Source organism: Haliotis asinina, chromosome 1 (genome assembly GCF_037392515.1).
Source record: "Haliotis asinina isolate JCU_RB_2024 chromosome 1, JCU_Hal_asi_v2, whole genome shotgun sequence".
NCBI classification, from domain to species: Eukaryota; Metazoa; Mollusca; class Gastropoda; order Lepetellida; family Haliotidae; genus Haliotis; species Haliotis asinina.
The window spans coordinates 58,354,506-58,369,868 of NC_090280.1; the positions used below are offsets into that span (position 1 = coordinate 58,354,506).

Genomic DNA, 15,363 nt, shown 5'->3' on the forward strand with positions numbered 1-15,363 from the left:
ATGCAGCCTTGAAAGGGAAACAAACAACCAAAGATACCTGGTTGTGCAGCTAAATCACATCACGCATCCAACACAGGGTGCAATTACACTACGAAGAACCTTAACTGGTGCATGTTACAAGCTGCACCCAGAGCTGGTAGCAATGAATTATCTCTTATAGCTGCCATTATGTGTTTAAACTGGGAAGTAAGTGACTTTAAGTGATACACTGCTCTCAGCACAGCTTGTTACAAGCAGAAACATTTGTGTAGTCATAAATCAGTAACCAAGGAGTAATCATTTAATGGGGATCCTGATACATATATAAAAAGGTAAGCCAAAATAGCAGCACAATCATTTCTCATTTATCATCATAGGGTCTGGTTATGCTGAATGTATTTAAAACTGACGACTTTTGCTTAATACGTATTTATGTTACTTTTTAGAACCAGTGACATTAATTTATGTTCGAACCAAACTTTTCATGGTGCAGTCAAACCTGTAAGCCAGGTTGCACTCAGTCCAGGTACTGAAAAAAAGCCCAAATCACACCCTTCCATCAAGAACCCACTTCCAGCATCCAGACCCCTGCTGTATTCAGCCCATTATTCTCAAGTCGACTTTGCTCTGGCAGTTCATATTCAGCCAGTTTTGTTAGCTGTGATTTCATTTGGTGATTTTTAAACATCAGCCTGCCTGGGTCGCCAATCAGAACACATGTACCAGCCTTCAGATAATGACTCAACCAATCACTGATGCAGCTTACAAACTCACTGTCATAGAACATATCTCCAAGAATAATAACATCCCATTGGTTGCAGACTGAGCCAATCAGATTCCTGGAATCAACAGTAATGTCACAGAGGTTCACATCTGCATTCAGCTTGGCTGCCACTGTTGCAGCTGAAATGATAGACAGTGTACCCTCATTATAATGCCATTCTGGTTATAACACCAACATGTTAACAAAGCCTCTAGTTATGATGCCAACATCTCTACAAAGTTCTTAGTAATAATACTATTTTTTTAAATGCCATTACTTTTATGCCAACATGTTTGTAATTCCCCAGTTATAATGACAACGGTTTAAAAATGTCAATAGTTATAATGCCAACATGTCAACAATGGCCCTAGTTACAGTGCCAACATGGCTATAATGCCAACCCATTTATAATGTCATCAGTTTGATAATGTTCCTAGTTATAATATGATCATTGTCATAATGCCAACCTTGGTATAATGCTCCTGGTTATAAAGTCAACATGGTTACAATGTCACATGTATGGGTTACCATGGCAAGAGTACCTAATGAGGGTGAGCTACAATGCATACAGACATCCACTTATTTCCATAATTTTTTAAATGGATCAATACAAAATTGAAAATGAATCCAAAGTAAATACTGAATTGTGTGAATACAATCTGTTTGTCTCAACAGCTCCTTGATTTTCAGATTTAGTTCGAAACCTGCATATACCTGCGTCAGTGCAATCAGTACCCACTTTCTTAACATTTACGTACCTGCATCAGTCTGATTGATCGCCTCTGTCTTGACCCTCATGCACCTGCATCAATGTCACTGGTCACCACTTTCTGGGCTCTCACATACCTGCATCAATGTCACTGGCCACCACTTTCTGGACTTGCACGTACCTGCATCAATGTCATTGGCCACCACTTTCTGGGTACTCACGTACGTGCATCAATGTCATTGGTCACACTTTCTAGACTCTCACATACCTGCATCAGTGTCATTGGCCACCACTTTCTAGGCTCTCACGTACCTGCATCAATGTCATTGGCCACCACTTTCTGGACTTTCACGTACCTGCATCAATGTCATCGGCCACCACTTTCTGGGTACTCACGTACCTGCATCAATGTCATTGGCCACCACTTTCTTGGCGCCACACTGAGCAGCAGCAATGGCTGAAGCCCCACATCCTGACCCAACATCCAGAACTGTTCTCTGTCGGAACTTATCACGGTTGTCCAGAATGTACCTGCAGGTGTTATCTTTGGTTAAGCTAATTTACTACATTAAGAATGCCCCCCGCCCAACATTTTTTTTTTTTCGTATCTTTTACCGTGTCAGACATCATCCACAACTTGGCTGAAGGCACAATAATGGCATGCTTGTCTCGTCCATCTCCAAATGCTAACGGTAACGCCTCTAGCATTCAAGAGAGCCGCATTAGGCTTATACTAACAGCAAAATGTAATGCAATATATGGGAGGCAACATTGTATGTGCAGGTGCAAAATATATTTTACACCTGCAATAATACTTTCATATCAAAATATCCTAAAGAGCATTTCAGGATTTTGGCTGTCTTTGTATACAGAATCTTAATCTATGACTGATACTTTTTCTGGAAATAAAGATTTGTGAGCTTGAAAGAGACAATATCTCTGATGTACATTTTGAATAATCTGACTAACAAGAAATATTTCCCTGAACTAATCTCAATTAATAAATTAAATTAAAATTTATTTTGGGTGGTATTCATATGAAACCTTGGAAGAGTTACTTCCCTTGACAGGGGTCATCCATTGTTGTTTCAGTATGGAGGCAATGTGTTTGAATAATTTGGTAGGAAAACTGTGCCCCATGGTGTTTTATGGAGCTATGTGATATGTTCATATCAGGAATATGGAAATATATGAACATGTAATTAAGGCCAGGGGTTTACAAGACTCAAATTCCTGCATCCTTAATACGCATAAAAATTGACAACAGACGCAATGACAGTAGATTTACGCATCCACAGTGGCACAGAATATGTCTAAATATGTAAAAATGTACAAATACCACGTTAGTGATTAGTTTGTACGAATGTGGACTGCAAAGGTTCAGGAAAAGAATGAGGACACTTACACTAAGGTAACAATTCACACAGATACCCCAGCAGAAAACAGAAACAGTTCCAAGCTGACCCATAATTTTGTACCCTTAATGATAAACAGGCAGGGAAACAACAAGTAACATTTTCCTCATCTCTTGGCATGACATTGCTGAATAATGAGACCCTCACCTTCCATCACCAATCAGTCTACATGATCAGATATATTCTTGGTCCTACACTCACCCCAACAAACTACACACTTCTCTGCACCATTACTTCTCGCAACTCTTATAATGCCAGCAAGAAACCTTAAAACTATTAATTAGGAGTCCCTGGAACCCCTGTGTTAGTGAGTTGAGGTGAAGCAATGTCTACCTTAACTTTAATACATTCTTAAACAGACACGATATTTTAGAAACAAATACCTTGTCACTGCCTGGCCTCCTGGCCAGAAGAAGGCCCAGAAGGGATCCACAAAGGGAGAATTATCTCCCCTGCTATGCCAGAGTTCACACTGTCTCGTCACTAGGTGTAGTTGTATCTCTGGAGTCAGGTGATCTCTAGTAAGCTCTGTATGTTTCATGATCTCAGCTTTCATGCTGCTTTCGAAGAGTAAAGATTGACTATCTTGGTCATTGCACAGAGTTTTTGATTGGTTGTTGGAGCCATTTCCTGGCTGGTTGTTGGATACACTTGACGATTGGCTGTTGGAGACACTTCCTGATTTGTTGCTTGAGAAATTTTGTGATTGTCTGAAAGTGGCACTTCCTGATTGGCATTTGGAACTGTTTTGGGATTGTCTGTTAACTTTTACAGTCTGGCTATTTAAGAAGTTGCATGAAACTATAGGGCTTATATGGCCAGTGCTTGCTGATGCTACAGCATTTGTTATTTGGCTGTAGTGTGCACAAAGTCTTCGGATGACCATTTCTTTCTCTTGTACCTGTGGAATAATGAACAATATTTCAATACAAAATTGAACAAAGAGTGAGTGAGTGAATGATTGAGGTCTTGGTATTTCAGCAATATGACAGGGATACCAGAAACGGGCCTCACACATGTACCCATGAGGAGAATTGAACCCAAGTCGTCAGCATGGTGAACAAATGTTTTAACCACTAGGCCGCCCCGCTGCCACCAACATGCACCGTCAAAAAACCTCAGTGAGCACATGGGCGAGTGAGTGAGTTTAGTTTTACAGATAGCAATATTCTAGCTTCACTCACTGCACTCTTTAAAGGGGCACTGATGCGGAGCGAATAATGCTTCTCGCCAATGGTCTAATTACGAAAGCAGACCGCAAATTGGTCAGCGCCCACTCCTTCGACCGTGACGGACAAAGGAACTGGGCTCCTGTCCATATTAGCAAAATTTCTTCACTTAAACAGTCAGGAGGCCGGATGCCCATCACATGCCATTTGTTTAAAAATATCCATGGTATTCCTTGTCTGATCGTAACCATATATCCCAGCAGTGTAGTTCTTTTCGGATGCTTGGATGGTATACTTACTGATCCAATTTGATCCTATTTCTGTGTTTCTAACCTCTATATTTAATCATGTTACATGAAAATATGATGTCTACAGGCACGTAGCAACCCATTTGTTTCAGTACGGAAGATTGCAAAGCTTTATATTTAGGTAGTTTTGAGTGTTGGTTGAGCTGTGATAGCACATAGCATACGTAAATTTTGGTAGCTATGGTAGCTACAATGGTTTATTATTTATGATAATAAAACACACAGTTGATTTATTTGAATTCGTAAACAATAAAACGATGACCTTGGCTTTGGTAGAGAAATCTGAAAATTGTCTTACGTAAAAAAAACTTATTTCACTTATTTACCAAAGTACACAGCAAATGCCTGTGTGTATTCCTTATGTAACGAAATTCCGTTGGTATCCTCAAAACAGTTTCGGCCCATAAGTGTTTTCAGGCTGCATGCGACACAAAGATTACATCTTCCTTGCTGTAACTCACGTTTGATGGTGTAAACCTACACGTGTTATTTGTCATCATTCTCTTGATGGTCAATTCATGAATTTATAACAGGTATAATTAGTAGCAACACCACTTCGGTTACTCAACAAAGGTTCCCATTTGGCATTTCTCCTGTCTGGAGTAAATACTCAACATTATAAATTAAGGTCTGTAATGACAAATGTATTGTATGTTATGTAATATGTGCATGTAAGTGATGCAAGAGGGTTTATCACCTGAGTTACAAAAACAAACATCGATCAAAGGATTAACCGTTAACACACTGATTGATTAATTACTTTTGTTCTTCTAGCGGATTTGTCAAAAGGCAGTGTGTGTAGATGACTACACCCTGTCGTAAAGTGTGAGTGCAAAAACAACATCCTCCCTTCAAAGAATCAACCACCCTTGCGTTGATTGATTGATTGCTCAATATTGGTCAACTAAATTACTCAGAATAGTGGACATCATAAAATTAGTTGCCAGGTGTGCTATCTTGGGAGACCAATGAGAGGTTTATCTAGTTTTCACCAACGAAAGACGTGAAACGATGTGTTACTTTTTCGCAAATGAGACAGTTGTAAGACACGCGACACGTGTTCTTTTATTAATTTTCAGAATCATACAAATATGACAATAAACTAATTAGGGTTATGAGACAAAATATAGAGACGTACATTGGCTTCGTTATTTTTCCGTCCTAATAGTTTTTTACCATTTCTACCACTGGCAGATGATTAACCTTCAAAGTGTTTCATTTGTTTTCATAATACATTTGTAATGAAGTACAATTGACTTCACCTCAGTTGATCTGTCTATAATTAAACTATCAACTGCGCTTACGGACTGCGCAGCAGAGGTCATGAACCAGTCACGAATTCTGGGATATCATCCGGGTACTCACGGGAGAAAAACAATAACAAAAGTTTACACCAGTCCACGGAAAATGCTCCGCATCAGTGCCCCTTTAAGAGCACATATGCACGCAACCACAACTGCAAAACAAAACAAACAAACAAACAAAACAAACAGAAAAGAATCCAGTAGCTAAATAATGGTCTGAAAACCAAAGTATTACCTAACAGTTTAGTTCCAAAAAAGTGTTCACCAAAAATAATACAAGAGTTATTTCCCTTTTCGTCTTGTCCCTGTGCCGAAACTATGGTCAAATAATTATCTCAATGTTTTGGCTGTTGGTAAATAACTTACATCCTTTATATCATAAACACGAAAATCCTTATTGAAGCGTGTATAAACGACTTAATACTGATGCACCAAGCCACAACTCCAGTAGAAAATTGTTGGTGGAAGCGCCCGTATAATAACTTTCATTGTGTTTCGATGTAGGAGCTTATCAACATCGACACATCCTGTTCACAGTACCGCGAGTCTAATTCTTATGGAGTCAGTGATCATAAAAGTAACGTTGACCCGTAGTGTTGTCACCAGAACTGAATCAGTCGCTGGAAGCGCCTGTGTGGTACTTTTTGAGCTTGGACATGCCTGTTGAGGAGTCCAAGTGTAAGCGTGAGATCGCTAGCCATCTCCAGCTGATCTTGGGTCCGAGATAACTATTATATTTAATCCCTACATATCCCAACCATTCGTACACGAACGTGATTGACCTAAGTACATATCTCTGACCTATTTCACGTCACTTCCTTGTTAGCGGGAGGATAGGCTTGATAAACATCCGAATTCGGTTTTTCTGTGTGAAACACGCCTGTCGGAATGTCGACCGGTGAATATGAAGATTAGTTCCCCGTGTTATTATTGCGGTCATCGTCAAGGCGACCTCATATTGGATTGAATTTAAATTTGTGCATAAAACACTTTAACTATACTGAACAGCTAAAGAAACGCAACTCAGGCTTCCTGACCAGATTTTATATGGAAGACTTAAAAATGAACGCTTACTTTAATGAGATTTCATTTTTTCGAAAAATGCGTACGTTTCTTAATTTTGCCAATCGCCCTTCATTCTAATGACCCGATGAAGGCGCAAGAAGTATATTCACCAACTTCTAAATGCCTCTCAAGAATCGCAGCCACAGAGTATGGTTTAAAGAAGAATAAGTGGCGTTTAAACAGGCACAATCAAATGACTTTCAACTTACACTGACATAGAAATCCAACTTCGTATAATCTTCCCAACCGTCGGATATCGGTAAATTATGTTAAAACGTTTTATAGACAAGGAAAAGTTATTGAGGACGTAAGGACAAAGCGTCAAGCCTTACATATTTGAGTGAAATTCATTGCACAAATACAATTACTGCGGGTCCTGTTTTGGGACTTTGAGTCATATTGTTTTCTCATGAGTAAACAGATTAATCATAGTCCATGAATTTAATATCTCCTTACTTATCGGATTGGCACATATTCCATGTGTAACCGACACCTTACTCATTCAGTTTATCGTATTATAGTGTTATGAGAACTGGCCAGTGTTACGAAATCTTGATTATGAAGGTGTTGTGGACATACAAATGATACAAACGTACAGACCTCAAGGAACTTTGAGTGAGTGAGTTTAGTTTTACGCCGCCTTTTGTAATATTCCAGCTATAGGTGGGAACACCAGAAACGGATTTCCCCTGTTGTACCCATGTAAGGAATCGAACCCGAGTCTTCGGTGTGACGAGCGAACGCTTAGACTACCAGGCTATCGCAACGCCACTCAGTCTTAGACTTTGAATGTGTAAAATGAAACTGACACACTGTGTTTTAATACAGGTTTAGCTCACCAGTAGATGTAACCCCGTTCAACTGAAATTTGAACCCACCGCGATTTAAAACTTCTGACTGACCAATGTGAATCGGGATATGAAATGCCGATCAAAAGTGAGTGAGTGTGGTTTTACGCCGCTTTTCGGCAAAGTTCCAGCAATACCATGGCGTGTGGAAATATGTGGAAATGGACTTCATACATTGTATTCATGTGAGGAATCGAACCCGTGTCTGTGGCGTGACGAACAAACGTTTTAACCACGAGGCCACCCCACCAGTCCTCAGTGAAAAGAATAAATTCACCCCTTACGCTGATTGATAAGGCCACAAACAAGAAAAGACAGTTCTATGTTGGTGTAGTTGATAAGCAACTAAACGAGGACCCCAGAGACTATAATTCTTAATTGTGGTCATCTGGATTTGCTATACATTATAATCTTGCATTTCCATTATGACTACTTCCAGTTTAACTACCCTTCCAGTCAAGCGTTTTTTAGTTACTAGCGCTCTCCTCTCCATCAGTTTGACTGTTCCGGTTCATAAAATGTTTATTCAGCTAATTACGTAGGTCGCTCTTGCAGAAGAGTTCAAATACACACATGCTACACTGAGTTACACGGCATATCATATACACTAAGTGAATTAAAACGCTATTGTGCTTTTTTATGCGGTCGGGACTGCTATTTTAGTCCGTAATCTGCAAATGAGAGAGTCCGCAATATAAAGCAAGCATTAATGATACATTTAGAACTCAGAGAGGTGTCCGGATTTTGGAGAAACCCTCATTGCACAGAGTCCGGATTTGACGGATTCCACTGAATAATAATTTGATTACTTTGTAAACACTGTGATGGGTCCGCCATTGACCGCTCAATGAAGATATGATAGTTTAATATGACTTATACATATTTTTATTCAGTCAAAGCAGGAAATACACAGTTTTTCTTAAATTTTAAAAGTTCCAACATGTAAAAAGGTCGTGAGTACAATCACCGGTGCAATCACCACATGGACACATAGATGTTTCCTAATGTACATGTCGATTATATCTGTCTGTGGTTAGATCACTGCAACTGTGCTTGAGGCAACAATGGGTGATTTGACAAAATCTAGTCCAAAAATTATAACAAAGTAATTGTGAGTTTCAGCTGTGAGTTATGTTCAGGAAAATTAGCATTATGAGCTACCGACTGTGTTCGATATATTCGTTTTTGCATCTGTATGACAGATTACCCGCACAACGAGCATGGCACGTTAATTGACGTGCATACTGCATTGCAAGAACTCTGGGATCAACCATTCACAGTATATGGTAATGGACTGCTAGACTGACGCCCACCATCTGCTCAGCCAATATCAGAACCGGCATTTGTAAGTAGAACATGCACATGAGTCAGACAAAGCTCTTTTTGTATTCATTTCTTGAACGTAAATCATACTAATACTCATTTCTCAAAAGATAACTTGTTTTGTTTGTTTGCTTGTTGAGTTTGGTTAGCATTAATCAAGCTTTATGATGGCAATGTGTAAATATTCTTGTCTGGACATGAAATTTAGCTGATTGACGTCATGAGCATCAATTCATGCAAGTAGGATACAAACAGAGCCCCACATACTCCAGAATATCAAAGGTGTATGAATGAAAAGGGCAAAAGAGTGTCACATACTCCAGAATATGAAAGGTGTATCAGTGAAAACATACAAAAGGCTGTCACATACTCCAGAATATCAAAGGTGTCTCCAGTGTTGGCTCAAGAGAGGGTTTTGGAGTGTTTTGACTCATCAAATTCAGTGAGGACCCCTTCTATTTTACATCTGCCCATCTATTTAACATTGGAGGGGGTCCAGAAACATTATTTTCATCAATTTGGACCCACTCAAAATTTCACCCAGATCTAACACTGTGTCTCAATAAAAACAAACGAAATACGGACACATACTCCAGTATACCATAGGTGACTCAATGAAAACAAACCAAAGACTGTTATATACTCCAGAATATCAAATCTTTTTCAATGAAAACAAGCAAAAGACTACAAAAACAAGCAAACGACTGGTATATAGGTCCGAATACCATATGAAAGGTGTTTCAATGAAAACAAGCAAAAGACTACAAAACAAGCAAACGACTGACATATAGGTCAGAATACCATATGCAAGTGACTCAGTGAAAACAAACCAAAGATTGTCATGTTCTCCAGAATATCAAAGGTGTTTCAATGAAAACAAGCAAAAGACTACAAAACATGTAAACGACTGACATATAGGTCAGAATACCATATGCATGTGACTCAATGAAAAGAAACCAAAGATTGTCATGTACTCCAGAAAATCAAAGGTGTCTCAATGAAAACAAACAAAAGACTGCCACATACTCCAGAATATCAAAGGTGTATGAATGAAAAGGGCAAAAGAGTGTCACATACTCCAGAATATGAAAGGTGTATCAGTGAAAACATACAAAAGGCTGTCACATACTCCAGAATATCAAAGGTGTCTCCAGTGTTGGCTCAAGAGAGGGTTTTGGAGTGTTTTGACTCATCAAATTCAGTGAGGACCCCTTCTATTTTACATCTGCCCATCTATTTAACATTGGAGGGGGTCCAGAAACATTATTTTCATCAATTTGGACCCACTCAAAATTTCACCCAGATCTAACACTGTGTCTCAATAAAAACAAACGAAATACGGACACATACTCCAGTATACCATAGGTGACTCAATGAAAACAAACCAAAGACTGTTATATACTCCAGAATATCAAATCTTTTTCAATGAAAACAAGCAAAAGACTACAAAAACAAGCAAACGACTGGTATATAGGTCCGAATACCATATGAAAGGTGTTTCAATGAAAACAAGCAAAAGACTACAAAACAAGCAAACGACTGACATATAGGTCAGAATACCATATGCAAGTGACTCAGTGAAAACAAACCAAAGATTGTCATGTTCTCCAGAATATCAAAGGTGTTTCAATGAAAACAAGCAAAAGACTACAAAACATGTAAACGACTGACATATAGGTCAGAATACCATATGCATGTGACTCAATGAAAAGAAACCAAAGATTGTCATGTACTCCAGAAAATCAAAGGTGTCTCAATGAAAACAAACAAAAGACTGCCACATACTCCAGAATATCAAAGGTGTATGAATGAAAAGGGCAAAAGAGTGTCACATACTCCAGAATATGAAAGGTGTATCAGTGAAAACATACAAAAGGCTGTCACATACTCCAGAATATCAAAGGTGTCTCCAGTGTTGGCTCAAGAGAGGGTTTTGGAGTGTTTTGACTCATCAAATTCAGTGAGGACCCCTTCTATTTTACATCTGCCCATCTATTTAACATTGGAGGGGGTCCAGAAACATTATTTTCATCAATTTGGACCCACTCAAAATTTCACCCAGATCTAACACTGTGTCTCAATAAAAACAAACGAAATACGGACACATACTCCAGTATACCATAGGTGACTCAATGAAAACAAACCAAAGACTGTTATATACTCCAGAATATCAAATCTTTTTCAATGAAAACAAGCAAAAGACTACAAAAACAAGCAAACGACTGGTATATAGGTCCGAATACCATATGAAAGGTGTTTCAATGAAAACAAGCAAAAGACTACAAAACAAGCAAACGACTGACATATAGGTCAGAATACCATATGCAAGTGACTCAGTGAAAACAAACCAAAGATTGTCATGTTCTCCAGAATATCAAAGGTGTTTCAATGAAAACAAGCAAAAGACTACAAAACATGTAAACGACTGACATATAGGTCAGAATACCATATGCATGTGACTCAATGAAAAGAAACCAAAGATTGTCATGTACTCCAGAAAATCAAAGGTGTCTCAATGAAAACAAACAAAAGACTGCCACATACTCCAGAATATCAAAGGTGTATGAATGAAAAGGGCAAAAGAGTGTCACATACTCCAGAATATGAAAGGTGTATCAGTGAAAACATACAAAAGGCTGTCACATACTCCAGAATATCAAAGGTGTCTCCAGTGTTGGCTCAAGAGAGGGTTTTGGAGTGTTTTGACTCATCAAATTCAGTGAGGACCCCTTCTATTTTACATCTGCCCATCTATTTAACATTGGAGGGGGTCCAGAAACATTATTTTCATCAATTTGGACCCACTCAAAATTTCACCCAGATCTAACACTGTGTCTCAATAAAAACAAACGAAATACGGACACATACTCCAGTATACCATAGGTGACTCAATGAAAACAAACCAAAGACTGTTATATACTCCAGAATATCAAATCTTTTTCAATGAAAACAAGCAAAAGACTACAAAAACAAGCAAACGACTGGTATATAGGTCCGAATACCATATGAAAGGTGTTTCAATGAAGACAAGCAAAAGACTACAAAACAAGCAAACGACTGACATATAGGTCAGAATACCATATGCAAGTGACTCAGTGAAAACAAACCAAAGATTGTCATGTTCTCCAGAATATCAAAGGTGTTTCAATGAAAACAAGCAAAAGACTACAAAACATGTAAACGACTGACATATAGGTCAGAATACCATATGCATGTGACTCAATGAAAAGAAACCAAAGATTGTCATGTACTCCAGAAAATCAAAGGTGTCTCAATGAAAACAAACAAAAGACTGCCACATACTCCAGAATATCAAAGTTCTGCCTTAAGACAGGTAAAAGAGAACCCCGTACTCCAGAATATCAAAAGCATCTCCCTTAAGACAGGTAAAGTCCGTCCCATACTCCAGCATATCAAACTCTCTCTCTCTCTCTCGATCTCCCTCACTCTCTCTCTCTCTCTCTCTCTCTCTCACACACACACACACACACACACACACACACACTTATGCCTCCATGCATTCCAGTGAACATCGCATGCTTGATAATGGTACTACGGTCGCCCCACATTGTAAATAAAGTAATCATTCATCCATAAATCTTATCCTTCCTTATATATCATTCTCGCCGGTCGATCCTTTGTATCTCCTCGTTTCGTTCTTATGGTACTTTCATAGCTCTTCGTGAAAATCAGTATTTTGATACCATCAAGAATCCACTTTACTCTTAGTGTTTCGTGCCCTACTGTGCGTAATTATCAACAAACGTGTAACTTCCGCGACGCGTCACATTGACGTTTATTGTGGTGAAGTGGGCGAAAGTGTTCGGGGCATTCTTACCGGTGCTACAAGTCACATGATCAAAATATGTCAAGATGGCGACCACTGGCGATATCCAGAAAAGTTTGTGGCACGCATTCAATGCCTTAGATGTACAGCAAACAGGGATTGTACAAAAATCACGTCTAAAGGTATGATGTTTTCAATTGTTTTTATTCAGATTTGCTTGGCGTCGCTTTTGAAAAAGTTTAGCCGTGATTGCGTTACTCTTCGTTGCGTGGGGCCCATTTTGGGTTAGACAATGTGGTCGCACACCAAAGAGAATCAAAGTTGATGTACGTTTCAGTAGGGTATATGGTCTATGGTTTCAGCGGGAGTACAAACTTGTCTTGTGTTGTTTGATGTTGTTTGAAACTGGCAAATCAGGTCTTGTGTAACTACACGGATTACATGAATAGTCACAAACAGCAGCAGGACAAGCAACAGGCGAGGCGACGTTCATTATCTATGACCCAATTTGTCGGTGACGACATCCGAATATGAAAAAATTCCCAAACAAACAAACCAAAAAAACCCATTGTAACTTTAAAACTGTAATTCTGACCCAATGAGCCTACAGTGAGTTGGCACACAACTATTGCCAAGTTCGTAATCTACCAAACTCATGTTTAGGGTGTGAGAGCAACTATAGACCCTGTAAACAACTCTCAACTATGGTTGGTTGTAGCTACTCTCTATTGTGAAAGGTGTACAGATCAATGCTAAAAAAAATGTTAAACAATTGCCACATGAAACAAAGGAGATGTTGTTATCTCAAAAGTTGCATGTTTTCTCAAGTGCATAAGAATTATCTAATTAAATTGCTGACTTTGTTTTTCAAGTTTTTGAATACTGACTCTCAGTCCTCTGGGAGAGTAGAATCTACCATTTAATTTTTTTTATAATAATTGGGCAATTAGGTTATAGTATTAAGTTGAAAAGTTAGATTGAATTAGTGTAATGTATGTTGCATTAAAACAACCCTCACATCCTCTAGCTACTTGCTGAACATTATTTCAATCGAACCCGTCCCATGGAGTGCTCTTCATGAATATCCAAAGTACAGCTTGTGATTGAAAGTAATTCATCAAACACAGAAAACAGTTTTCAACATATGGAATAATTGTTTACATTCCATATATGGTAAGTGTTCTTGGTTTGAAGGTGTCTTCCCTGAGGTTTCAGTTATCATTTTCAGTGCAAGCTGTACATGACAAGGGATAATATGTGTTTTGTTGCATCAATAGGAAGATAAAGTTTGTGCACGTCCCTGTATATATAACACTGGCATAAATTTTGTCCAAAATGTGTGACAGTGTGCCTTTGAACATGTAAGAGGAAACTGATGTTTTGTTGTTTGTTAGACATATGTGATAATTTTACGACTTCATTCATTCAACTCAATCAAAAGCAGTTACCTGAAGGAACATATTAAGCTGAACTATTCTAAAAACTCAACTCAGCGACATAAAAGTCGTAGTGAACTAAGTGAAAGATATATTGAATAAATGAAGAAGCCTATCAATGACAACTGTGATTGAGAACTAGTGAGTAAATACCCACTGTCTTAAGAAAAGCATTTAGAGGCCCAGATGAGTGTGTATTTCAGTGTAAACTGGTGGCAAGTTGAAACGTACACATCTGTTTTTAATAACCTTTCTGTGTTGAAAAGAATGCCCTCACTGAAATTCCTTCAGGTATTTGAATGTCAAATGCTATTGATGTGAATGGTTCTATACCGTAAGTGAGTTTAGTTTTACATCACTTTTAACAATACTCCCTTTAATGTCATTGCAGGAAATGCTTTTCATATACTGTAAACTGTCTTATTTCCGTGCCTTTACATTTTCGTGAGTGATGGTCACTAAACCTTTTCGCGCCTTCTTATTTTCGCAAGGTGATCTTGTTACAGGGGCGTCTCGAAATGTTTTTACACGACACGTAGGTGCATGAACATTGAGCTGTTATAAAATAAACAGATTTGCGAAGTGATCTAACAACAAATTAATGTAATTGATTTAAAAATTAACCCTTTTTAATTAGGTGTTAGAGCAATGAAAATAGAACGTGATTGAGCCGTGTTAATCCAGATTAGCCCAGCGGTGACATATGATTGAGCAATGACACCTGTATTGTTTTTGTGTCTTTGACTTGAATAGAGTGTATGATATATCTATATTATCACATGTTTTTATTCTCGCGTTGTGAAGTCTGGTGCGAAGTTCGCGAAAATTAAACGGTCGCGAAAATTTGGCTGTTTACAGTATCATGACCATGTGGGGAAATGAACCCGGGTCTTTGCTGTCGACTACGCTACCCCACTGCTCTGGTTGTACATACGAAAAAAAAGAAGAAACCCTTTAGTAATATGATGACTTTTTCAATATAAATGGGTTTTACTACTCCTTCTCCGAGGTGAGGTGGGATGGGTCCCAAGTGAGTGTGTTAAATTTTATCACATCAGCAATATTTCAGCCTCATCATAGCACGGATCTCACTAGCAACTGATTCAGGTGAACAGGGGAAGACATGGTTGTTGATGTATTTCATTGCTCTTTATATCGATCAGTGAATGGTTTGTCTGGTGCAGTCTCAAACCCATGGTACGACTCGTACATGCTACAGAATTGCGTAGAACAGTGCTCATGCTGCTGACCACTGGG

At 38.6% G+C, this 15,363-nt stretch overlaps 2 protein-coding genes across 4 annotated transcripts in view; one reads left to right on the forward strand and one right to left on the reverse strand.

Moving 5' to 3' along the window:
- Positions 1-266: 266 nt before the first annotated feature.
- LOC137281435 (electron transfer flavoprotein beta subunit lysine methyltransferase-like) lies at positions 267-7,002 on the reverse strand. 2 transcript variants are annotated; one of them, XM_067812661.1, is made up of 4 exons: positions 6,922-7,002; positions 3,250-3,767; positions 1,852-1,982; positions 267-882 (listed from the first exon to the last, which is right to left on the reverse strand). In XM_067812661.1, exons 2-4 carry the CDS (start codon positions 3,750-3,752, stop codon positions 539-541), a joined length of 978 nt encoding a protein of 325 aa, XP_067668762.1. In that variant the 5' UTR covers positions 3,753-3,767; positions 6,922-7,002; the 3' UTR covers positions 267-538. The 2 variants fall into 2 exon arrangements, with proteins under 2 accessions (XP_067668762.1, XP_067668770.1); XM_067812669.1 differs by lacking the exon at positions 6,922-7,002 and adding an exon at positions 6,449-6,568.
- A 5,679-nt stretch (positions 7,003-12,681) lies between these two features.
- Positions 12,682-15,363, forward strand: part of LOC137295101 (switch-associated protein 70-like) — a 47,451-nt gene continuing 44,769 nt past the window's right edge. For both annotated transcript variants that reach the window (XR_010957560.1, XM_067826397.1), the window contains exon 1: positions 12,682-12,852. Coding sequence is in view for 1 of the 2 variants with exons in the window: in XM_067826397.1 (XP_067682498.1) it covers positions 12,757-12,852 (96 nt within the window). In the remaining variant the exon portion in view is untranslated. The remainder of the gene's footprint in view (positions 12,853-15,363) is intronic.